At 37.5% G+C, this 24663-nt stretch overlaps 1 protein-coding gene across 7 annotated transcripts in view; it reads right to left on the reverse strand.

The window, feature by feature from the left end:
* EPB41L5 (erythrocyte membrane protein band 4.1 like 5) overlaps window positions 1-24663 on the reverse strand; it is a 169427-nt gene that overhangs the window by 92773 nt on the left and 51991 nt on the right. For 5 of the 7 annotated variants that reach the window (XM_015431974.3, XM_005572930.4, XM_065525372.2 and 2 more), the window contains exons 4-15: window positions 24485-24527; window positions 23208-23286; window positions 21861-21905; window positions 21629-21681; window positions 20324-20444; window positions 20099-20186; window positions 18826-18914; window positions 15665-15734; window positions 11471-11640; window positions 10331-10437; window positions 8754-8781; window positions 89-131 (exon numbers count right to left, since the gene is read on the reverse strand). In XM_015431974.3, coding sequence (XP_015287460.2) covers window positions 89-131; window positions 8754-8781; window positions 10331-10437; window positions 11471-11640; window positions 15665-15734; window positions 18826-18914; window positions 20099-20186; window positions 20324-20444; window positions 21629-21681; window positions 21861-21905; window positions 23208-23286; window positions 24485-24527 — 936 coding nt within the window. The remainder of the gene's footprint in view (window positions 1-88; window positions 132-8753; window positions 8782-10330; window positions 10438-11470; window positions 11641-15664; window positions 15735-18825; window positions 18915-20098; window positions 20187-20323; window positions 20445-21628; window positions 21682-21860; window positions 21906-23207; window positions 23287-24484; window positions 24528-24663) is intronic. The other 2 variants (XM_074008827.1, XM_015431975.3) reach the window with 1 other exon arrangement.

Below are 24663 nucleotides of genomic sequence, written 5' to 3' on the forward strand. Positions count from 1 at the left end.
TACACCACTATGAAAATCCAATCAATAGTACTACTGTTACCATAATTAACTGGCGATCTGGTGTTTTAGAAACTTAATGTTGTCTTACCTGTTGGGAGCCATTACTTTGGGTCAAAACATTATTGTGAACACTGTAATGGGGGAAAAAAATCTATTAAAAATTCTATATGAAATCTCAGGACTTCACTTTGTAAGATGACACATACACTAACAAAATATTTATTTTAAAGATATTAACATTTTGTTTCAAATAAAGAATAAAACTACTGCTGGTACCTAAAACTAAGAATGTCAGATACCCGAAAACACTTGTTCTTATAGGCAAATACTTGCTTTTCTATAGTTGCTCATTTGATGTTTCCATATACCTGTATTTTAATCATGCTTTAGAGGTATGCTTCACAACTAATGTTTATTCATTGGATGACAGCTGTCAAGGATGACCTAACAAAGACAGCAACACAAGACCCACATAAACTTAACTGTCACTTCTTTTGTCTATTCCTACCCTCAAGATCTTCCAGTGTCAGCAACAACTCAGCATTTTATAACTCAAAAGGCCTTAGTATAAAAGGTTTAGAAAGTTTGAAAATTCTGTGTGTACACCTTCCTCTCCAAATGACTTATAAACACGTTTTAAAATTTTCAGTTTAGGCCAGGCACGGTGGCTCATGCCTGTAATCCTAGCACTTTGGGAGGCCAAGGTGGGCAGATTATGAGGTCAGGAGATCAGGACCATCCTGGCTAACATGGTAAAACCCCATCTCTACTAAAAATACAAAAAAATTAGCCTGGTGTGGTGCGGGCGCCTGTAGTCCCAGCTACTTGGGAGGCTGAGGCAGGAGAATGGCGTGAACCCAGGAGGCGGAGCTTGCAGTGAGCCGAGATTGCGCCACTGCACTCCAGCCTGGGCAACAGAGCCAGACTCCATCTCAAAAAAAAAAAAAAAAAACCAAACAACAACAAAAAAAACAAACTCAGTGTCGTTTGTACCCATCCCCACCCTGCCATCCCCACAAAAAGCACTTGAAAAAACCCTCAACCTATAATACAGAAAAAAAAATAGAAACTACAGAACAGCAGAAAAAAAATTCAATAAAATAAAAACTCAAAGATGAACTATAACTCACAACGAAATGAGAAAAAAGGTTTCCTAATGTCAGACGTTCGAAAACAAGGATATATGGTATCCTTGAAGTAAGAAATTCAACTAACATAAAAAATAATTCAAAGATTAAAAAAATTCCTTGAAAGTGAGAAAAAAATTTACAGATTTAATGACAGCACTGTGTTTCAGGAAAAAGAGACAGAAAATTAAATACAATCAATCCCTTATTGTTCAGCCACTAATCTTCAAGGATAAGGAAGGAATACTTCGGGTACCCCGAGCAGATTTAAAAGCAAATCCCTACCAATTACCAGGTTGGCAAAGACCTCCCGTAGCAATAATCAAGAATATTATTTTATAACCAGCCCACATGTCATTCTACTAAGGAAACAGGCAAAGCTCTCAAATACAACCTCTGAATAGAGTATCCAGAAGCCTTTCTAACAAGGTGAAAGCAAAAACCGCTACCTGATAATGAAAGCCAACCAGTTAAGAACCGAAGAATGAAGAGAGGCCCTGCTAAAAAGCTGGGGAATGAAGAGTGAACACATTTTATATTCCATTTTTTTAAGAACTACAGATCAATTACAAGTTGAGTCACCATAACTTGCATTATCACTGTCTGGGTTCAAAGCCAAGCTGTGTCATTAGGTCTACTCTGTACACCTTGGGTTACTCAGTTGCATGGGACTGTTAGAACGACTAAATGAGTTAATATTAGCAAAATACAAATAATAGCAATTACAAAAACAAAAAAATACCTTTAAAAGAAATACTATTGGTGAGGCATGGTGGCTTATGCCTGTAATCCCAGCACTCTCAGGGGCCGAGGCAGGAGGATGCCTGAGCCCAGGGATTTGAGACCAGCCTGGGCAATAGAGTCAGACCTCTAGCTCTACAAAAAATTTAAAAATAGCTACGTGTTGGGGTGTGTGCCTGAAGCAGTCTCATATACTTTGGAGGCTGAGGCAGGAGGATTGCTTGATCCCAGGAGGTTGAGGCTACAGTGAGCCATGATCATGCCACTGCACTGCAGCCTGGGTGGACCCTGTCTCAAAAACAAAACAAAACAAACAAACGAACAAACAAAAAACCACCACCACCCCTCCCTCAAAAATAAATAAATAAAACAATTTAGTGTAGATTCACTGCCATGGCAATGTTAAAGATTATACCCATCAGGTACAATTTCTTTTTACTAACCATGTTGCTCTTCCTAGAATACTCATGATCCTAAGCCTTAATGAAATCTCGCCCAGCCTGCTTAGTACAGAAGTTAGACTTACTAGTCCATGGTCCCTTGGTTATTCTCGGAAGCTTTGCCTTTAACTAGAAATAACTTTACTAGGTGATCAATAAGAATAACATGAGAACAAAATACTTATAAAGTGATGTTAATTGAACCATAGCTTCCTGTTTTAAATTGTCTGAAATATAGAAAGCATTATATTCTGATAATTATATACATTCTTTCACTTCCATGAGTATTAAGGAATTACTGAATTATTTCTCATTACTAATCTAGTTCAAACTTCCCTTTTTAAAGGACTAGATAAAATAACTGACCCTTTTGCTTTTACATAGTATATCTTCTACTCATTTGATTTCCTCTACCATTTTTTCTTTTCCTCTTTCCTGTCTTCAAGACTGCATATTAAGCCTGTATAAGACGTACCAGTAACTGAAATGTCAACTATCCTTTAAACATCACCTCTTAAAATACTGTACAGTATTCATGACTCACAAGAGTAGTTAGGAGCCAAAATAGTACAAGAAAAATGACTGACATTAGCCAATTAAAAAATCTGTTATTCAAATAGGCATTTTACAAAACTGCAGAATACAAGGTTGAGAAGCTTTTCAGGTCTAGTTGTGCCTTTTCAAACAGTACTGCTTTCCACGGTTCAATGGAGCAAAACTGTTCATACAAACAGAACTGGAAGGGCAAGAGTGAAAGGGCACACAACATGCCAGTCTGAGCTCAGGTTTTCTCGAGCACTGCGATGGGTGGTGCTCAATACCCTTCAGGAGAGTTGGGTCCTCCTCTACATCTCATTTCTAAAAGCCTAGTCTAAAAAAAATCATTCCTTAAATACGCCATTTCTGCTATGTTTTCCAGAGCCAAAAGCATCACTAATGAAGAGACACTAACATTTAGCCATTACAGTTAAATTAATCATAATTCCAAAACAGGCACTATGTATATATTCATTTTTTTTTTTTTACCGGAAATGTGTTTCAGAACATCTTCGAGAAAATCCTCCTATTTTTGCAAATAAAAGCCTTAATTTTTCAACTATGTATCATCGCTGAATACTTTGTTCACATTTCTGCTAACTTTAGCAGGTACTCACTTTTTACTTTAAGCTCTAATATTCCATATCCCAGCCTCCTTTTCAGGAAAGCATGCCATAATCCATTAAATAAACAAAATAGTTTCAAAGATAAAGAAAAATCTCAAATATTACTCCATTTTTCTTTTTCTTTTTTTTTATTTGAGATGGAGTCTCGCTCTGTCACCCAGGCCAGAGAGCAGTGGCGCAATCTCGGCTCAGTGCAACCTCCGACTCCAGGGTTAAAGCAATTCTCCTATCTCAGCCTCCAGAGTAGCTGGGATTACAGGCACACGCTACCACGCCCAGCTAATTTTTGTATTTTTAGTAGAGATGGGGTTTTGCCATGCTGGCCTGGCTGGTCTCGAACTCCTGACCACAGGTGATCTGCCTGCCTTGGCCTCCCAAAGTCTTAGGATTACAGGCATGAGCCACCCCTCCCAGCCATTACTCTACTTTTCTGAAAAGCATAGCTTATAAACAAATCCAAGAAAAATAAAATTATACAGCACAGAAAAGGCACAAAATGTTGTTTTTTAACCAATAAAAATTTCACGGAGAGAATCTCACAGAAATTTCACTTCCTCCTTGTTCTATTTATTTATTTTCAACAGCCTATTGACAGCTAAAGAAACTTGAGGGGAGTCCTTGTTCAAAAACCAGAGTGCTACTATAGTCAATCACTAATCACGGACTGGCTTTAACAGCTTTCAAAGTGAAAAAAAAATGGACATTTCAAGGTGAGGCTGATGATACTCAATATCCAAAAATAACCAACTTCCTTCAAAAAAGGTCTAGTGAGACACCTGCCATATAAGAGTATAGACAAATTCAAAAATAAACTAGATTTGTGGGTATGGTCTGAATCTTATCTTTAACCGGCATTCTAGGAGACTTTAATATATACCAATTGTTAAGCATTATATGAGACTACAGACTCGTTGTAATAAATAATATTAAAATTAATGGAGCCAGCCGGGTGTGGTGGCTCACACCTGTAATCCTAGCCCTTTGGGAGGCCAAGGCAGGCAGATCACTTGAGGTAGGGAGTTTGAAACCAGCCTGGCCAACATGGTGAAACCCTGTCTCTACTAAAAATCCAAAAAATTAGGTGGGCATGGTGGTGTGTGCCTGTAACCCCAGTTACTTGGGAGGCAGAGGCAGGAGAATCACTTGAACCCGGAAGGCAGAGGTTGCAATGAGCCAAGATCACGTCACTGCAATCCAACCTGGGCGACAGAGCAAGACTCCGTCTCAAAAAATATTAATTAATTAATTAAAATAATGGGCCGGGCGCGGTGGCTCAAGCCTGTAATCCCAGCACTTTGGGAGGCCGAGACGGGCGGATCACGAGGTCAGGAGATCGAGACCATCCTGGCTGACATGGTGAAACTCCGTCTCTACTTTAAAAATACAAAAAACTAGCCGGGCGAGGTGGCGGGCGCCTATAGTCCCAGCTACTCGGGAGGCTGAGGCAGGAGAATGGCGTGAACCCGGGAGCCGGAGCTTGCAGTGAGCTGAGATCCGGCCACTGCACTCCAGCCTGGGCGGCAGAGCGAGACTCTGTCTCAACAACAAAAAAAAAAATAATGGAGCCATCAGAAGCAAGACCTTCAGAATGGTAATTTGAAAACAAAAGCAGATACTCTCCCCAGTGAAACAAACATTTAAGTGGTTCAAAAAACAAACAAACAAAAAATTTTTTTCTTTTTTTTTGGGGGGGGGCAGGGTCTCACTTTGTTACCCAGACTGGAGTGCAGTGGCATGACCTCAACTCACTGCAGTCTCCGCCACCCTGGCTCAAGCAATCCCCCTGCCTCATCCTTTAAGTAGCTGAGGACTACATGTGCACGCCACCACATGTGGCTAATTTTTTTTTGTATTTTTTGTAGAGAAAGGGTTTGGCCACTTTGCCCAGGCTGGTCTCAAACTCCTGGGCTCAAGTGATCCGCCCACCTCCGCCTCCCAAAGTGCTAGCATTACAGGCATAAGCCACTGCGCTCAGCCAAGAAAAAAATTTTTTTGTTTTTGTGACGGGGTCTCACTCCGTTGCCCAGGTTGGAGTACAGTGGTGTGTGATCATGGCTCGTTGAAGCCTCAACTTCCTGGATTCAGGTGATTCTCCCACCTCCCAAGTACCTGGGACCCCAGGCAGGTGCCATCACACCCAGCTAAATTTTGTGGTTTTTGTAGAAATGGGGTTTCACCACGTTGCCCAGGCTGGTCTGGTACTCCTGGGCTTAAGCAATCCTCTTGTTCTGGCCACCCAAAGTGCTGGGATTAGAGGCATAAACCACCATGCCTGGCCCCCTAGTTTTGTTTTTGTTTTTTGTTTTTTTGTTTTTGTTTTTGAGACAGAGTCTCACTCTGTTGGCTAGGCTGGGGCACAATAGCACGATCTCGGCTCACTGCAACCTCTGCCTCCCAGGTTCAAGCGATTCTCCTGCCTCGGCTTGTCAAGTAGCTGGGACTATAGGCGCCTGCCACTATGCCCAGCTAATTTTTGTATTTTTAATAGAGACAGGTTTTCACCATGTTGGCCAGGATGGTCTTGATCTCTTGACCTCGTGATCTGCCCACCTTGGCCTCCCAAAGTGCTGGGATTACAGGCATGAGCCACTGCACCCAGCTTCCTTGCCCTGCCATTTTTTTTTAAATCATTAAAAGGCACATACCAAGTGGAGAATCATTTATTCAAGAAAATCTACTAAATCTCATTAAGGCCTAAGTCTGTGACATTTGATCCACAATTTGCTTTTCTGTCCCTTGTCCAGTCTCGGTGTGGTGGTAGCTCTACTTCTGGTGGGTGCAGCAAAGAAGATGGGGCTAATACTCCTCTAGTTCTCTATAGTTTAAATCATCCATTTTAAATATGTTCAAGAACTAAGGAAACCACATCTAAAGAAATAAAGTATGACAACTGTGTCTCACAAATTGAGAGTATCATTACATAGACATTATAAAAAAGAACCAGAGAGAAATTCTGGAATTGAAAGATACAGCAGCAGAAATAAATTAACAAAGGGGGTGCTCCATAGCAGATTTGAGTAGGTAAAAGAATCAGTAAGCTTGAAGACAGGTCGAGTGAGATTACATAGTCTGAAAAAAAAAAGTATCAAGAGAAGTGAAAAGACTTGGAAACCTGTAGGAAGCCATCAAGTGTAACAACTTACATGTTAATGAAAATTCCAGAAGGAGAAGAGAAAGAGAGCATAAAGAATATCTAGAGAAATAATGGGTGAAAACTTCCAGACTTGATGAAAAGGTTATATCATGGAAAAGCAACTATATGAAAACTGGACTGGCAATATTTACATCAAATAAAATCAACTTTAAAACAAAAGTTACTAGACATAAAAAGGAACATTTTATCACAATAAAAAGAATAGTCCATCAGTATACTATAACAATTATCAACACATACATACCTACCCCAAATTCACAACATACATGAAACAAAAACAGAAACGAACTGAAGGGAGAAATAGACAATAGTTGTAGACTACAATACTCCTCTCTCAAAAACGGATTAAAACTAGGCAAAAGATGAACAATGAAACAGAAGATCTGAACACAATAAACTAACACACATCTATGAAACACTCCACTCAGAAACAGCAAAATATATACTCTTCTTAAGTACACATAAACTATTTTCCTGGATGACTCATATGGAGGGGTCATAAAACAAGTCTCATTAAGTTGAAAGGGACTGAAATCATACAAAGTATGTCCTCTACCCATTATGGAATAAATTTAGAAAAAAATAAAATTTTGACGTTCACAAATACATAGAAATTTAGCAACATACTCCTAAGTAATCAAACAAGTCAAAGAAGAAATCACAAGTTAGAAAATAATTTGAGACAACCAAAAAACAAGAACACAACATAGCAAAACTTATTGAATTAAAGCAGTGCTTGAAAGGAAATTTAATATCTTTAAATGTTAAAAAATAAATATCTCAGATAACCTAATCTTCCATCTTAAGATACTAGAAAAACAGCAAAGTAAACCTAAAGCAAGCAGAAGGAAAAAATAATACAGAGCAAAAATTAATGAAACAGAAAAACAGAAAAATCAATGAAACCAAAAGCTGGTTTTATTTGATAAGGTCAACAAAATTGACAAACCTTTTGCTATACTAGTCAAGAAAAAAAAACCTCAAAATCCTAAAAATCAGAAAGGAATGAGGAGATATTACTATGGACCTTTTAGAAATACAAAGGAAAAGGGAATACAAACTGTATGCCAACAAACTAGATACCATAGATAAAACAGATAAACTCTAGAAAGACAACAACTCCCAAACTGAATCAAGAAAAAGAGAATTAGGGAGGGCCCTGTGCTGTGGCTCATGCCTGTAATCCCAGCAAGATGTGAGGCGGAGGCAGGAAGATTGCTTGAGCCCAGGAGTTTGAGACCAGCCTGGGCAACACAGGGAGGCCCCATCTCTACAAAAAATTTAAAAATTAGCCAGGCATGATAGCAAGTGCCTAGAAGGATTACTTGAGCCTAGGAGGGTGAGGCTGCAGTGAGCCAAGCCATGCTCAAGCTGCTGGACTGTAGCCTGGGTGAAAGAGCTAGGCCCTGCACCACCACCCCCCCGCAAAAAAAAGAGAAGAAAAGAAAATCTGAATAGATATCTCACAAGAATTTCTAAGCTTCACATAAAGAGAAAGATGGCTTTAATGGTGAATTCTACCATACATTTAAATAATTAATATCAATTATTTACAAATTCTTCCCAAGAAATAGATGAGGAGGGAACATATACAAACTTATTTTGTAAAGCCAGTATTACCCACCCCACATAAAAAACCAGACAATGACATTATAAGAAAACTATAGGCCAATATCTCTGATGAATAGACACACAAATCCAAAAACATACTAGGCTAATGAAATCCAGCAACATACAACATAAAGAAGGACTATACACCACAACCAACTGGGATTTATCCCAGGAATAAAATTGCTTATTTGCAAATCAATTTTGTTCTTTGTGCTCCTATGTACAAGGATCATAATTTATCTTTAGATCCTCAGCCACTTGCCAATAACAAATGTATGTCATTCTCTTCATGAATGGCTCATCTGCCCCAACCCCATTCTTTACTTCCTTAAACTGCTCTAATTTTACATCATGTCAATTTTATCTGGCATTACATGTTTATTTATTCCCTGATATATCCCTGGTGCGTTAGGGACAACCTGACATTTTGATAGGTCTTAAATATTTGCTTAATGATAGCAACTACATAAATTCCAAACATTCTGTATCAATTCCTAAGTTGCAAACCATTACTTACCTAAGTTCTTCAGGTTTTGTAGCACATGCTAACAGAAGAAAAAAGATAACACCTCATTAGTTTTATCTTACATGATAAACTGCTGCACTACTCAAAGCAAAACTTTAATTGCTTTATAAGCCATGTTTCACAATCATACATTTCTTTCTTTGAGAAAGGGTCTTTTGTGTTTTTGTAGAGATACGGGTGGGTCTCACTACTGTTGCTCAGGCTGGTCTCGAACTCCTGAGAGTTGAGCTTGTGGGCTTAAGCAATTCTCTCACGCTGGCCTCCCAAAGTGCTGGGATTAATGGTGTGAGCCACCACATTTGGCCCCAACCATAAATCTAAAAACCTTCAATTCACCAAAGTGTCTTGGGGTTCACACCATAAAGTCAACAATGGCAATTATTTTCATTTTTTAAATAAAGCAACAGAATGCATATATATCTCCACCTTTTAAACAGAACCAATCTGTAAGCCTCCAGAGTGAGCTGACAGATTACGAATTCTCATCAGCGGAAACCAAGAGGAAACTTAGGGTTTTAAAATCTTCACAATTCATTTATAGATGTATATTTAATTTATAGCCACACCAAAACTTATGAGTATAAATCATTTTTATAAAAAAGTCAATACTGCCAAACATCAGATCATTACAGTTGTTTTTGGACAACTCGTGATGACTCTGACAGTGGAAATACTTAAAATTAAATTTGCATTTTAATGCAAATTCAGTTTAAAACCAAACACAAGGTTTAATTTATTTGTCAAGGTAAACAATGCTTTTTCTTATATAATCGATCTTAACCAGCAAGTAACAATTATGAATTAGGAAATGTCTATGTGTAACAATGATGAATATATTTTAAAATAGTATTTAATAGAATCCTTAATATTATAATACAATATGAAATACATTTTACTTAAAAAAATTCATCACAAGACAATGTTTTGGCCAGGCATGCCTGTAATCCTTTTAGGATTGGGGAGGCCAAGGTGGGCAGATCACTTGAGGTCAGTAGTTCAAGACCAGCCTGGCCAACATGGCAAACTCTGTCTCTACTAAAAATATAAAAATGAGCCAAGAGTGGTGGCACATGCCTGTAACCCCAGCTACTCAGGAGGCTGAGGCATGAGAATCACTTGAATCTGGGAGGTGGAGGTTGCAGTGACCTGAGATCACACCACTGCACTCCAACCTAAGCGACAGAGTGAGACTATCTCAAAATAAATAAATAAATAAAAATAATATTTTAAAAAATTCCTAAGGGGATTAAGGGATGTTTTAGAATGAGATCTGTAAGTCAAAAAGGGAGAGAATATGTTGCTCTACAGAAACACAGTTTTGTATACAAAAACTGAACATAACCTCAGACTATCATTTGAATTGGGATTAACATAAAGTTTAATCTCTGCTAATAATACAGGCAATTTTTCTCTATGTATCCCATGAAATTGATTCTGCCAGGAAAGTACTTTAGTTGACTGGAACAGACCTGAGGAGGAGATTGAGTAACTTCCTCTTATGGAAACAACACCAGCACATAATTAATTGTCAAGGAAAAATAATCCGTTGAAAGAGGGTTGCACTTCACCTTTCATTTGTAGAGTTCGTCTAGAATATCGTTTGCTGGGCCTTCTTTCAAAGGATGTTGATCTTCTTGCTTTATTGGTTTTTGTGGTCTGATACTCTGTTTTCCCACTAAATGAGGCAAAACAGAAGGGACATTTTAGGTCTACAGTAATAAAGCAAACACAAATAAGACAGTCTACCTTCAGGTTCTCCTTAAAAGAATCATCCTAAACTTCATCCCACAGGAACAACTACTAATAGTCTTGATCTCTCTCTTTACCACATCATTCTTTCACTCTTTAGGCTTTTGTGAACTATGCAACAGATTATGTTGGTTTTATTTTTCTTGTATGTATGCATATCACCTAAGTACACATTAAATAAGTTTGGAATATCTGTCCTTTTATGGAAACTCCCTCTCATTCCCATCTACATTCCTCAGTGCAAAGTGTGTAATTAAAAGAATATTTTCAGTTACTTTTTCTAATTGTGATACACACTTTTCAGTATAATTTTCCAGAAATGTTTTTTAAGACTATTGTCTTATTCTCCTTGATTTCCATTTAAATTCTGTTCAGAAAATGTCTCCTTATTTTAACATAAGTAGAACAGAATACTACTTCTATTAACTCCACGCAATCAACTTGCCACATTATTGGAACAATCCATTCCTTCTGTAACTGATTTCCATGGCATGCAGAACACTCACAACCAATAATCCACTCTCCAGTAAACCAAAACATTTCTAACTCATGACAACAAACAAGGAGTCATGAGAATAATGAACTTCAGGCTTATAAAGGACCATAAATGTTATCCAGACTAATATCTCATTCAGTGCAAGAAACCCTTTTCTATATGGTATCCAGTGTTGGGTGGAGAGTGCATAAAACTCTTGTTAAATAGATAAATTGGGAGTGGGTTAATATATAAAATAAACATCCAGAGGGATATAAAAGCCATTATACAATTACTGTTTTCCCATCTATTCGAGAAATTATAACCAATAACAATACCACTTTTTCTATTTCATTTTGGTCAATGGAAGATGCTGGCAAACCACTTTATTCCTCTCTACCTAATCTGTAAAAATAAAAAGGTTGGCCTAAATTTTTTGGACTGTATGCAATGAAAGATAGATAAAACAGCTATTAAAATTAACCTGTATCTAAATCGTGATCCTAGTCGAATAAATCCTGATCGATGAGAACTCTTTTGGACAGGGCCTCGAAGGCGGAAGAAGGCATGATGCTCCACAGCACATTTCCACAAATGTTTGCATGCTTTCGGATGATCCAGTCTAAAGACAAATGTATGCTCCTGTTCTTTGCCCTGAAAAAGAAAAGATATATAAAAGGATGATGACTAGTTCAAACAGTCCTATCTCCTATTTCTGAGATACAAACACATCCATGAATAAAGGATCTAGTGTGCTCCCTGAAATTCAGACACTCTTTATAGTATCGACATAAGGGCAGAGTTGAAATCAAGTTGTTCATTTTCTCAGCCAATACAAAATTATTCCTAAGAGTTATTCCCCTCTACTTACATGATCTCATTTGTCAGAGAGACATAAAATGAGATTTCATCTGCCATTATTTGGGATAACTGTGTAATTATAATTTGAGGGATCATATTAGATCTGGCAGTATATATCGACAGCCCTAAAAATGCTCACATCTTTGTCCTAGTAACCACACTACCAGGAGTCTAATTATAATAGTTAACATTCACATAGAAATTTTTCTAAGGATTTCACATAAATTATCTCAGTAAGTAGATACTATCATTAGCCCCATTTCATAGATGAGGAAACTGGGGCTCAAAGAAATTAAGCCCAAAGTCACAAAGCTATTAAGAAAGAAAACCAGAAATGAACTTAACCATTAGCCTTGCTCCAGAATCTACACACACCTCTAACAACTAAGTCATACTGCCTCTCCAGGGAAAATTATTTCCTAAACATCAAAAGTTATATATGAAGATATATATTTCCTCAGTCTCATTTATAATAGTAAAACTTGGCACAAACCCTAAACGTCCAAAAAAAGAGAAATGGTCAAGTAAATAGCGGCATATGTAAAAAATTATACAGAGGGATAAGTGAATAAATGATGAATGAATGAATGTGCTATTGTTTATTCATATTACACAATAGCATATATATGTTAGATCTACATAGGTACACATTTAGATAAAACAGGCAAGCTGCAAATATATATAATTATGCAAGTTTTTAACAATTCTAATATGTGTTAATATCTGGAAAAAGTTACAAAATATATATGAGAATAATACCCTCCAAAAATGGTGACCAGGTACCAGAAGAAAGGGGGTAGGTAATCAGGGGGTTAGACTTTAGTTGGTATTATTTATTCATGTACATAATTGTATTTATCTGTTTCTAAAAGAGATCTAAAGCTCAATGTAAAAAATGTTAAATCTAGATCCTAAATAAGATGGTTATCTATTTTATAATTTTTGGTACTTTTCAGGTTATTTAAAGACACTATTAAGACAGTAAAGATGGATATGCTGATTACCCTGATTTGATAATTACACATTGTATACATGTATCAAAACATCACTCTGTATACAATAAATATGTCCAATTATTACATGTCATCTAAAAATAAAAGTAGTGGAAAAAGGGTAAGCCAAGGAGCAGACGATACTTGCAACACTAATACCTGACAAAGAACTAATATCCAGAACATATAAATAATTTTTTCAATGAATAAAAGGCACATGACCTAATAGAAAAATGAGCAAAAGATTTGAGTAGGTATTTCATAAAAGTAAGTACTAAACCAGAGTCATCATTAGGGGAACACAAACTAAAACCACATTCTACTCCACAAGAATGGCTAAAATGAGAAAGACAGAATTCCAGAAAAAAAAAAATAACATTTTTTTTAAACATTTTTTAAAAAAATAACAACAACAACAAAAATAACCAATAACATTGCTGGTGGGAGTATACACTCGTATTAAATACTTTGGAAAGAGATTTGGCTAAATGCACACACACACACCTTAGTGTTCACAGCAGCACTCTTTTTGGTTTTTTAACTTTTATTTTCGGTTTGGGGTACAAGAGATGGTTTGTTACACAGGTAAACACATGTCATGGTGGTTTGCTGTACGTGTTATTTCATCACCCAGGTATTAAGCCCAGTTATCTCTCAGTTCTACTCTTCTCCCTCCTCCCACCCTCCCCACTCAAGTAGACCCCAGTGTCTGTTCTTGCCTTCTTTGTGTCCATAATTTCTTATCATTTAGCTCCAACTTGTAAGTAAGAACATGTAGTATTTGGTTTTCTGTTCTTGCATTACTTTGCTAAGGATAATATCCTCCAGCTCCATCCATGTTCCCGCAAAAAAGATCTCATTCTTTTTTATGGCTGCATGATATTCCATTGTGTGTTTAAAATAGGAAAAGTACGGCGGTGAAATTACCGAGGAGAGGAAAATGAAAGAACTGGATTTTAAAAAAATCTTTTCTTCTTCTCCGAGAAAACACCAAATGGTGGATGATGCCAGTGCAACGGGGGGACCCGGAGGCCCTGGTGGCCCTGGGATGGGGAACTGCTGTGGCTTCCGCGAAGGTTTCAGCAGTGGCATCTGGGGCCCGGGCCAAGGCCACGGAGCTCACGCAGGCAAGGCCGAGGATAAGGAGTGGATGCCAGTCACCAAGCTGGGCCGCTTGGTCAAGGACATGAAGATCAAGTCCCTGGAGGAGATCTACCTCTTCTCCCTGCCCATTAAAGAATCTGAGATCACTGACTTTTTCTTGGGGGCCTCCCTCAAAGACGAGGTTTTGAAGATGATGCCGGTGCACCAGGTTCAAGGCGTTTGTTGCTATCGGGGACTACAATGGCCACGTCGGTCTGGGTGTTACGTGCTCCAAGGAGGTGGCCACCACCATCCGTGGGGCCATCATCCTGGCCAAACTCTCCATTGTCCCCGTGCGCAGAGGCTACTGGGGGAACAAGATCGGCAACCCCACACTGTCCCTTGCAAGGTGACAGGCCGCTGTGGCTCTGTGCTGGTGCACCTCATCCCTGCACCCAGGGGCACTGGCATCATCTCAGTGCCTGTGCCCAAGAAGCTGCCTATGATGGCTGGTATCGATGACTGCTACACCTCAGCCCGGGGCTGCACTGCCACCCTGGGCAACTTCGCCAAGGCCACCTTTGATGCCATCTCTAAGACCTACAGCTACCTGACCCCTGACCTCTGGAAGGAGACTGTATTTACCAAGTCTCCCTATCAGGAATTCACTGACCACCTTGTCAAGACCCACACCAGAGTCTCCGTGCAGTGGACCCAGGCTCCAGCTGTGGCTACAACATAGGGTTTTTATACAAGAAAAATAAAGTGAACTAAGCCTGAAAAAAAAATATTTTCATTATAAAAATGTTTAAACATACAGAAAAACTGAATACCCATATACATAGTGTCTAGATTCAACAACTGTTAATATTTTGCTGAAATTGCTTTTATTTATATCTGTATGCATATGTTAAAATTTATTAATTTGCATAAAGTAAAATTCTTCTTGCCTTTTCTAAAGTATCATATAAATGGAATCATTCAATACGTAATTTTTTAAATCTGGCTTCTTGCATTAAGATGTGCATTAATACATGCATGTGACTTGCATCCATGCATGTATCAATTAAGAACCACACTGTAACTGATACAACGGTAATCTTTAATTCAAAAGGCTTTATTATTATTAGGTAGATCTTTTTGATCAGTTAATAAATAGATAAAGTTGGTATGCCACAGTGGCTTACTCCTGTAATCTCAACATGTTGAGAAGCCAAGATGGGAGGATTACTTAAGGCCAGAGTTTGAGAGCAACCTTGGCAACATACTGAGATCCCTGCCTCTACAAATAAATGGAAAAATTAGCCGGGCGTGGTGGCATGTGCCTGCAGTCCCAGCTACTCAGGAGGCTGAGGTGGGAGGATCACTTGAGCCTAGAGGGTCAAGGTTGCAGTGAGCTATGATAGTGCCACTGCATTCCAGCCTGGGTGACTGAGAGAGACCCTGTCTTTAAAAAAATTAAAAAAAAAAAAAAAAAGTCACTTAAATGTAATTTTTTATGTACCTCAGATATATTATCAATGAAGAAACAAGAAGAGACTTTTATATTATTTTTCATCCTAAGGGCAGAAAACCATATTTTTAGGATGGTATGACCCAAGTAAGGAAATTATTTAAAGCATTAATTATACTGTTTCCATTCTGTGGCTCTATAAAACAATGAGGTACATTCCCTCTTTTAGGGAAATAAGTTACCACATAATACAGTCACTGTAAAACAAGTAATATAATTTCATTCCTACCTGATCATCATCTTCTACAACCACCAAGGTTAATTTATTCTTCTTAAAATCCAATCTGGTTATCTTCGGCCTATAATATAATAAAATAATAAAAGCCAAATTACAAATAAATGTTCTCTAAATATGAAAAAAATTGTTTTTACTTCATATACATTTAACCATCTAACTCCTGAATTAAAAATTGACAGAAGGGTAAACATAATTTGCAATACCCATCAAAAGAAAGGAAACAGAAAAACAGTACATATTTCAAAAATGACCTCTGACAAAATTGAGGCTGCACATATCAGACATTTAAAATATTAAGGAAAAAGAAACCAAGAAATCTATGTATTTGATAGGTCTCAATTATGGTGTAAAAGATTCTTTAAGTCTAGGTAAAATTGTTTCAGTGTTAAAGCAGAGCAGCAACACAGGAACTAGACATAGGAATGAACATAAAGCTTCCAAAAAAGCCACAAAGAAAAACACTGATGATGGTTTCCAATTCTTTTCTTTTTGTTTGCTTGAGATAGGTTCTCACTCCATCGCACAGGGTGGACTCCGTCGCACAGGGTGGAGTGCAGTAGTGTGTTCATAGATCACTGCAGCCGTGAACTCCCAGGCTCCAGTAATCCTCCTGCCTCAGCCTTACTCCCACACCACACCAGGCTAATTTTTGTATTCTTTGTAGAGACAGCATCTCGCTATGTTGCCCAGGCTGGTCTCGAATTCCTGGGCTCAAGTGATCCTCCCACCCTGGTCTCCCAAAGTGTTGGAAGTCTTCTCACAGATGTGAGTCACTGCAACCAGCCTCAACTCTGTTTTCAACACGAATTTTGTTTTGAGGAAATACATCTTAATTTTTTTAACCTCGCTTTATGGCCCACTTTCCAACTGTATCTCCCTACTTGTAAATTCCAAACCACATTTGAACTCTGTATTTCCATAAATTGTGGATGTCGAAACAATGTGACACTCACTCCCATTGACCAATCTTTAAATATAACATATAAAATAGATGTAAAATATAACTTCTTTGCAAGAGCTTTACTAAAAAAATAATAATAAATAAATAATAGCAGGAGAAGGAAAGCAAACAGAATCTCGCTCTGTCACCCAGGCTGGAGTGCAGTGGTGTGATCTCGGCTCACTACAACCTCCACCTCCCAGGTTCAAGCAATTCTCCTGCCTCAGCCTTCAGAGTAGCTGGGATTACAGGCATGCGCCACCATGCCATGCCTGGTTAATCTTTGTATTTTCAGTAGAGACAGGGTTTCACCATGTTGGCCAGGCTGGTCTCGAACTCCTGACCTCAAGTGAGCCCCCCGCCTTGGCGGGGATTACAGGAGTGAGCCATCTGGCCTGCCCTAAGTAGTCTTCTAAGTGCTTTACAAGTATTAATTAACTCTCAAGACAACCTTATGAAAAGGTACAAAAGGCGCTTTCTTTATCTCTCTGCCTAACCCATTCTTAAGGCCTGGAATCAAGTTCCATTTGCCCACAGGACAAGCTGGAGGCATGAGGTGATTTAACACCCAAGAAATGAGAAGATTATTGCCCGCGGTTCCTCACCCGTCAAGGGACAACTGTAAAGGTGTTCAACTGAAGTTTCTCAGAGTCCCTAGCAAGAACACCCAGATGCAAAACTAAATGAAATACTACCTTCAATTTTTTGAGGGAAATAATTTTCAACCTAAAATTCAATTCTCAGCCTAATTATCAAGAAAGAATGAAAGACAAAATATCATTTTAAGGCATTTAAGGATTCAAACAAATTACTTTTCTTAGGCAGTTACTTCCTTTACTTAGGCAGTTGGAGGGGGTGGAGGGGACGAAGAAAAAGGAAACCATGGGAGGACTACACAGGATCCTAGCTGAGAACACGGGAAAGGGAAGTCTCAAGATAAAAAATGGAGAGCAACCTGAGCAGCAAACAGTTCCAAGGGGAACAGAAGAACCATTTAATGCAACCCTTGATAACTTAAAAAAAGCTTGAGGAGAAGACAAAGGTAGGTAATTTAAAGGGATATGTGGGGTATGTGAGATAGGGAAGCCAAAAGCTCTAGAACAAAAACAAAAAGCTAAACAGAAAGGAAATGTAATACCAGTTGTGAGTTCCAAGACTTCAGAGCTGATCAAGAAAAAGTACTGCATAACAGGCTTTATTGAGCAGTGCTTGGAAAGGGTTGCATGATAGAGGTGGTCCTTCAATAGCAGGTGACCTTCCAGAGACAGCAGCTGCAAGGCTACCAGCAGATGGGGAAGAGGGCAAGGAAACTCAGTCAAGAGGGGAATCTGAGAGGGGGCCTAAGTGCCTAGGGGATGGCATTCAGCAGTTAAGTGTGAGGGATCAAAGTCAGAGAACTCAGAAAGGCAGCCATGGTTTTGGGGTCCTTTAACCTACAGAGCTTGCCTTATCTATGGCCAGCAAATGTTAGGGTGCAGTTTCATGGGATATATAAAGCAGAAATGGCTAAAAATAGACTTAGTGGGCTATGTTAAAAGTAACTGGATGTGTCAGAATTTGAGTTTGATACCAAAGGTCTTTGCGCCAATAGTCCCTGTCTAGTGTACACAAGTATACACCTAAGCTCTGTACTAGTTCTGATAGACACATCTTATTGTAAGCACAACTGATTCTCAGCTTTTAGAATACCAGACAAAACCTGGTGGACTCAATTATGGCCAAGAAATCCAAGTAAAATCTATCCTTGATGTAAAAGTAAAACGTAAATGTAATTTACAAGTATGAACAATAAAAGCTGGAACAATATAAGGAGCATAGCTTATAGAAGGGATAAAAATATTAACATCTTCCTCTTACACAATAGGGAGTAAAGGGATTGTGGAATAATAAATATTAAAAGCATAACTACATGAAGGAAGAAAGTGCCCATGTAAACATCTGATATATATAAAAATATAAATATTTATATCAAGATAGATATTGTGGTATACTTTGAAACTAATGGGAAATACAGCTAGAAGAATTTTAATAATTGCCTCTGGAGAGTGGGAAAAATGATGCATAGTAGTGTGATAGGAGACAGCTGCTTTCACTGACAAGTTTTTCAAAACTATTTGATTTCCAAACTCTAGTTTATGTATTAACTTTATATAAATGGTTTTACTCATTAAAAACCAAAACAATAGTATCTTCGACAATAACTCTTGCTTACCAAAAAAATAAGCCAATTTTGGTATCTCCTTCAAAAACAAGGACTCCTGTTGGTGTTAGTCCCAAACTATAGTCATTCCCATCTCTAGCCTAATTTAAGGGGAGAAAAATGTGTTAACTTTATTTGTACAAAACAGGTTTCACATTTTGACATAACTTTTAAATTTTATTTTTGTATTGAATTGTATTAATTATATACAGGCTAATATTGATATATGAGATGTTTTCAACAATTAGAGTATCCATAATAACATTCTCAGAAAAATTTATGCATATATTTTTATTTCTAGTCATGGAAACACTACAGTTTTAGAGTGTACCTTCATTGAAAGTGGGTAGTTACACTCCCACTACAAACAAAGCTGTTTCCACATTCTTCCCATATTGTACTTACCACTTAAATCATGTATTTTGGGAAGGACTGCTGATATGGTTTGGCTCTGTGTCTACACCCAAATCTTGTGTCAAACTGTAATCCCCAGTATCAGAGGAGGGGTCTAGTAGGAGGTGACTGAATCATGGAGATGGACTTCCCCCTTGCTGTTCTCATGAGAGTGAATGAGTTCTCACGAGATCTGGTTGTCTGAAAGTGTGTAGCACCTCCCTCTTTGCTCTCTCTGTCTCTCCTGCCAGCCATGTAAAGATGTACCTGTCTGCCCTTCACGTTCCCCCATGATTGTAAGTTTCCTGAGGCCTCCTGAGAGGCCTGTACAGCCTGCAAAACCATGAGCCAATTAAACCTCTTTATAAATTTATGTCTTTATAGCAGTGTGAGAACGAACTAATACAACTGCCTTTCTGGAAAACTGTCACTAGTTAAACTAGAAATAAATCACTACAAAGCTGTTCTAAAGTTTATCAAAGTCCTTAAGCTATACATCTTCAACTTTGCATCCTGAATTATTTTAACAGAGCCTACTCAGTGTTAGTCATATAATAGGAAGTAAAAAGGGTAACACATGGCTCAAAAGCTTAAAACAATTTTTTATAACAATAAATAAATAAATAAATAAATAAATAAATAAATAAATAACAGCTTAAAAGGACCAAGTACCTTGTTGGGATTTTGGTTGCTTCTCCTCTTTCTTATAATGAACGTTTCTGTGACATTCTAGTCGTTCGGTATTTAATCTCAAACTTTTTAACCATACATCCAAAGTACCCAGTGCTAGCTTATGCCAACTCCATGCCCTTCCTCATACTGAAAAATGCCACAGTCATTGCAAACCTCCAAAGAATAAATTTTTTAAAAAGCATCACAACACAATGCTTACCTTGACCACATGCATATCAACCCCATACATTTCTAGCCATTTGGCTTTATTCAGATAATTGGTTTCAGCCTGTGCTGGTGTTTGACCTCTGAAATTTAAAACAATGATTTTTAAAGTAACAATAAATATAAAATAAATTCTATACCAAGGATAGAAATAGAGGAAAATGAATATGAAATAACTGTTGTGGTGATTTTAAAGAAAGTATGGTCAAATGCCAGATACCTGTATTCCTTCCATTTCTCAAAAATAGCCAGTTCCATCTCTTCAGTCTGAATAGGCACGAACCTGAACTCAGAGACAAGTTCAGGACTATGCTCAGCAAGATCATAGTCACCAAGTTCAGCTATAAACATAAGTTTCAAAAGTTATATGTATTTCCTGCTAAATCCTTTAAAAACCATTTCATTAATGAAAACTGCTAAGACTAGATTCTTAGGAATTTCTTGCAAAAATTCATAATACTCAGACAAGTCTCCAAAAGTAAATCTAGCCTATCAGTCATACACATATATCTCATATTTATTGTTGGTAGTGTATTTTTAATTACATATCTTTCTCTTAATGTATTCACACCTCAGTGCTTAGCCTTTGAAAACTGCTTTCTAGACTTCCATAAAGAAATACCTCTGACCTCATAGTGAACAACTGAAAAAATTTAGTAATCGTTAAAAGACAATTAACTGGGATCTATTAAGACTATTACTAAGGCTGGGTATAGTGGTTCATGCTTATAGTCACAGTACTTTGGGGGCTGAGGTGGGAAGATCGTTTCAGGCCAGCCTAGACAACATAGCAAGACCTTGTCTCTTAAAAAAAAAAGTACAAAAATTAGCCAGGCATGATGGCCTGTAGACCCAGGTACTCAGGCAGAAGATCGTTTGAGCCCAGTTGTTCAAGGCTTCAGAGATCATGCAACTGCACTCTAGCCTGGGGAAAAGAGTGAGACCCTGTCTGAAAAAAAATAGAACAAAAGAATATACTGATTACACAGAGTATGACCCCACATACCAATCTAAATATAGTCCCTGTCTTCCAAAATTTTAAAATTATTAATCCTAAAGAAATAACTGAAAGGCACTTAAAAAAACCGGGGGTAGGAAGCAGCAGGGAAAAATCTGAACAATGCACAAACATGTATGTACTCATCTGTGGCTATTTCTGAACAAAATGTAGGTTTGGAGTGAAAGGACTGCTAAGCTATATGGCTTCAGCAACAATTTACTCATATATAACTGCATTTCTTTTAAGGAAAAAGTTCGCTGAAACCCCAATCATAACATTCACAGACTTATCAGGTAGACTATGACGTTTCAATACTTTAGGTGGAAAGGGAGCAATTACATGAAAGAGAAGAAAAAGAAGGCAATGTTCTAAAACAAGTAAAAGTCAGGGTTAGACACCGATACAAGTTTATACAAAAACAGTGTTGTCTCTTTGCTTGTTCATAATCAGAATCTTCTTTAACTAAAAACACACACAAAAAAGGATTATACTTGAGTCTTAACAGTCAACATAAGAATTGCTTACCTTGCAGATTATAAGCTGCCAATTGCACTGCTGTATCAAAGGGACAGTCTAATCTGAGACCGAAACACAAGTGTGTTAGACAAGTTGATTTCATAACCTTCACTTTAAGATAAATGAAAATAATACATGTTTTATGTTGACCATTTCTTTTTCACAACTATAAAATTACTTTCAAAATAATTTTCAACCACCCATGAAAATGTGCATTTATCCTTAAATAACTAATACTCACTTTCCACTGAGAATATCTTGTTTTAACTGAAGAACAAATAAATACCTAAGAAAAATAAAAGGCACAAATTTAACCCAATAGCACAGTCTACTGTGAAAAAAAATCTTACCCTTCTAATTTGAGAAGTATTATTTTATTAAAAATTATTTCTGTTAATGTAAAGATGTACATAGTTTGGGGATACATGAAATAATCGAACACATTCATATAATTTGTAAGGATCAGGTTAGCATATGTGGAGTATCCATCACCTTAAACATTTGTCTCTTCTTTATGCTAGAAATATTTGAATTCTTTTCTTCTAGCTATTCTGAAATGTCAAACACATAATTGTAAACTATAATTACCCTACTGATCTAACACTAGTTCTTAGAAGTATTCTTAATTACAGGCCTGGCACAGTGGCTTACACCTATAATCCCAGCACTTTGGGAGGGCAAGGCAGGTGGATCACTTGAGGCTAGGAGTTCAAGACCAGCCTGGCCAACATGGCGAAATCCTATCTCCACTAAAATACACAAATTGGCTGGGGGTGGGAGCACGTGCCTGTAATCCCAGCTACTTGGGAGGCTGAGGCATGGTAATTGCTTGAACCTGGGGGAACAGAGGTTGCAGTGAACTGAGAACGTGCCATTGCACTCCAGCCTGGATGACAGAATGACACATGTACTTCTTATGTGAAGGGATACAGGCATGGATATAATTACAGATGATAGCTACAATCTCATTGTCAAGGTGTTCTAGAGGAAATCCTTCTAAAGGAACTCAAAAGCTCAACTTTTTCATTTAATAAATAGTATGTGTATACGGAGTGATGAATTTACAATAAAGACCATGAATAAACACAAAAGAGGCAGGATAAAATTAAAATAAGTATATATAACATAAGGTTTATTCAAAACTATTCAAATCAATCAGAATCTAATGTTTTTTTATTAATCAATGGCATTTCAATGAGTAAAGAAAGTCGAAAACCAATCTAAATAAACTCCCTGAGGCCAAAGACAGATTATTTTCAACATCAATAAATATAATATTGCAATGTATTGAAACATGTCAATCCTGTTAACATTCCCGAGTTGAGAGTGATACTTAAAAAAAAAAAAAGAAATCACTAGTCACCTTCGGAGGATGCTAAGGAACCAACTCTTTATTTTGAAAATGATAAAGGAAAAAAAAATCATACACTTAAAAAACACGTCCCAGAATAAAATTCTATTATTTGAGGTCCTGTTACCAGGGAACAGGAATCCATTTTATTAGCTGGCTATAAACTGGAAACAATATACAGACAATCTTTCAAAACTATCAAAGTACCCCTGGCACAATTCTAAATAGTGTTCTTACCGGGTTAGCTCCTCACGAAGATTATTTGGCTCTGAGGAATAAAACTTAACTCGAAGATGCAGACAATAGGGTGAACCAACTGTCATCAAAAAAAAAAAAAGGTTTTAATAAAAGAAACTAAACAATACTTTTCAGCCAGAAAATTGGTCAAAAATCTACTGAAGTGAGACAAAAGATCAGATTTTGATGGCATTATTTCAGGTTAGATCGATCATAGGCTTAAACATGATGCTAAATGATCAATTACATTTTTTTAAATGTACCATGTCATCATATAGTATATTACTATAATCTCTCATCCCAATAGACAGCTCTAGATTAATTCTTACAATTCAGGGCCAAATGCATCAAATAAAAGTCTTGACTGTGCAATCTAACAGCCCTGAAAACCTGCTACACTGAAGAACGCCTATTTAAATGCTCATGGTGAAATCTTCCCACACAAATACACTTCAGCAAGTTCACTAAATTCCATAATCTCAGTGGTCTCATAATTTTGAGACAAGAGTTGAGGTGCCCTAATAAGTCTGATAAAAAGTCAAGCTGGGGCCGGGCGCGGTGGCTCACACCTGTAATCCCCGCACTTTGGGAGGCCAAGGCAGGCAGGTCAGGAGATCGAGACCATCCTGGCTAACAGGGTGAAACCCTGTCTCTACTAAAAATACAAAAAATTAGCCAGGAATGGTGGCGGGCGCCTGTAGTCCCAGCTACTCAGAAGGCTGAGGCAGGAGAATGGCGTGAACCCGAGAGGCGGAGCTTGTGGTGAGCCGAGATCGCGACACTGCACTCCAGCCTGGGTGACAGAGCAAGATCCATCTCAAAAAAAAAAAAAAAAAAAAAAGTCAAGTTGGATAATGAATAAACAATGGTATTCTCTCTCTGAATGACACTAACATTTTATGTGAATTGTTTCATTTTTCTTAATTTTAAAATACTATAACAAAGTCTCAAAATATTTTCAATATTAGGGCAGATGCCAAACAGGAAAATTCCAACACAAATAATTAGCAAATAACCGTTAAGCATTTCGGGCAAAGCCAACCCCATTTGCATGCTGCAAGGTTTTCTCCTAGAAAGTTAAACCCCAATGCAGCCTATATAACTTGGGGAGTAGCTCAGTTTATCAGAATAAAATGATTTCTAGAAAATGGAAATGCTAAAAAAATTCATCTTAAATTCATCTTAAAAAACATGATTTCTTATGTCCTATCAGAAATCAGAATTTCTAATATATTATATTTCCTTTTCCCCCCACAAATAATTTTTTCAGCACTTACTTTTTACTTGCTTTTTGATGCTTTTTGTACCATCCAACCAATGCTGAAAAACAAAAACAAAAATTTAGTTAAGCAGATGATAGAACTTTAAAATTTGAATTACTAAAAGTTACTTTTCATTGTGCCTACACTGATAACAAGGAAATACTTCACAAGAGAAAAACCAAACTGGATGAGAA

The sequence above is a fragment of the Macaca fascicularis genome, chromosome 12 (assembly GCF_037993035.2).
Source record: "Macaca fascicularis isolate 582-1 chromosome 12, T2T-MFA8v1.1".
NCBI lineage: Eukaryota > Metazoa > Chordata > Mammalia > Primates > Cercopithecidae > Macaca > Macaca fascicularis.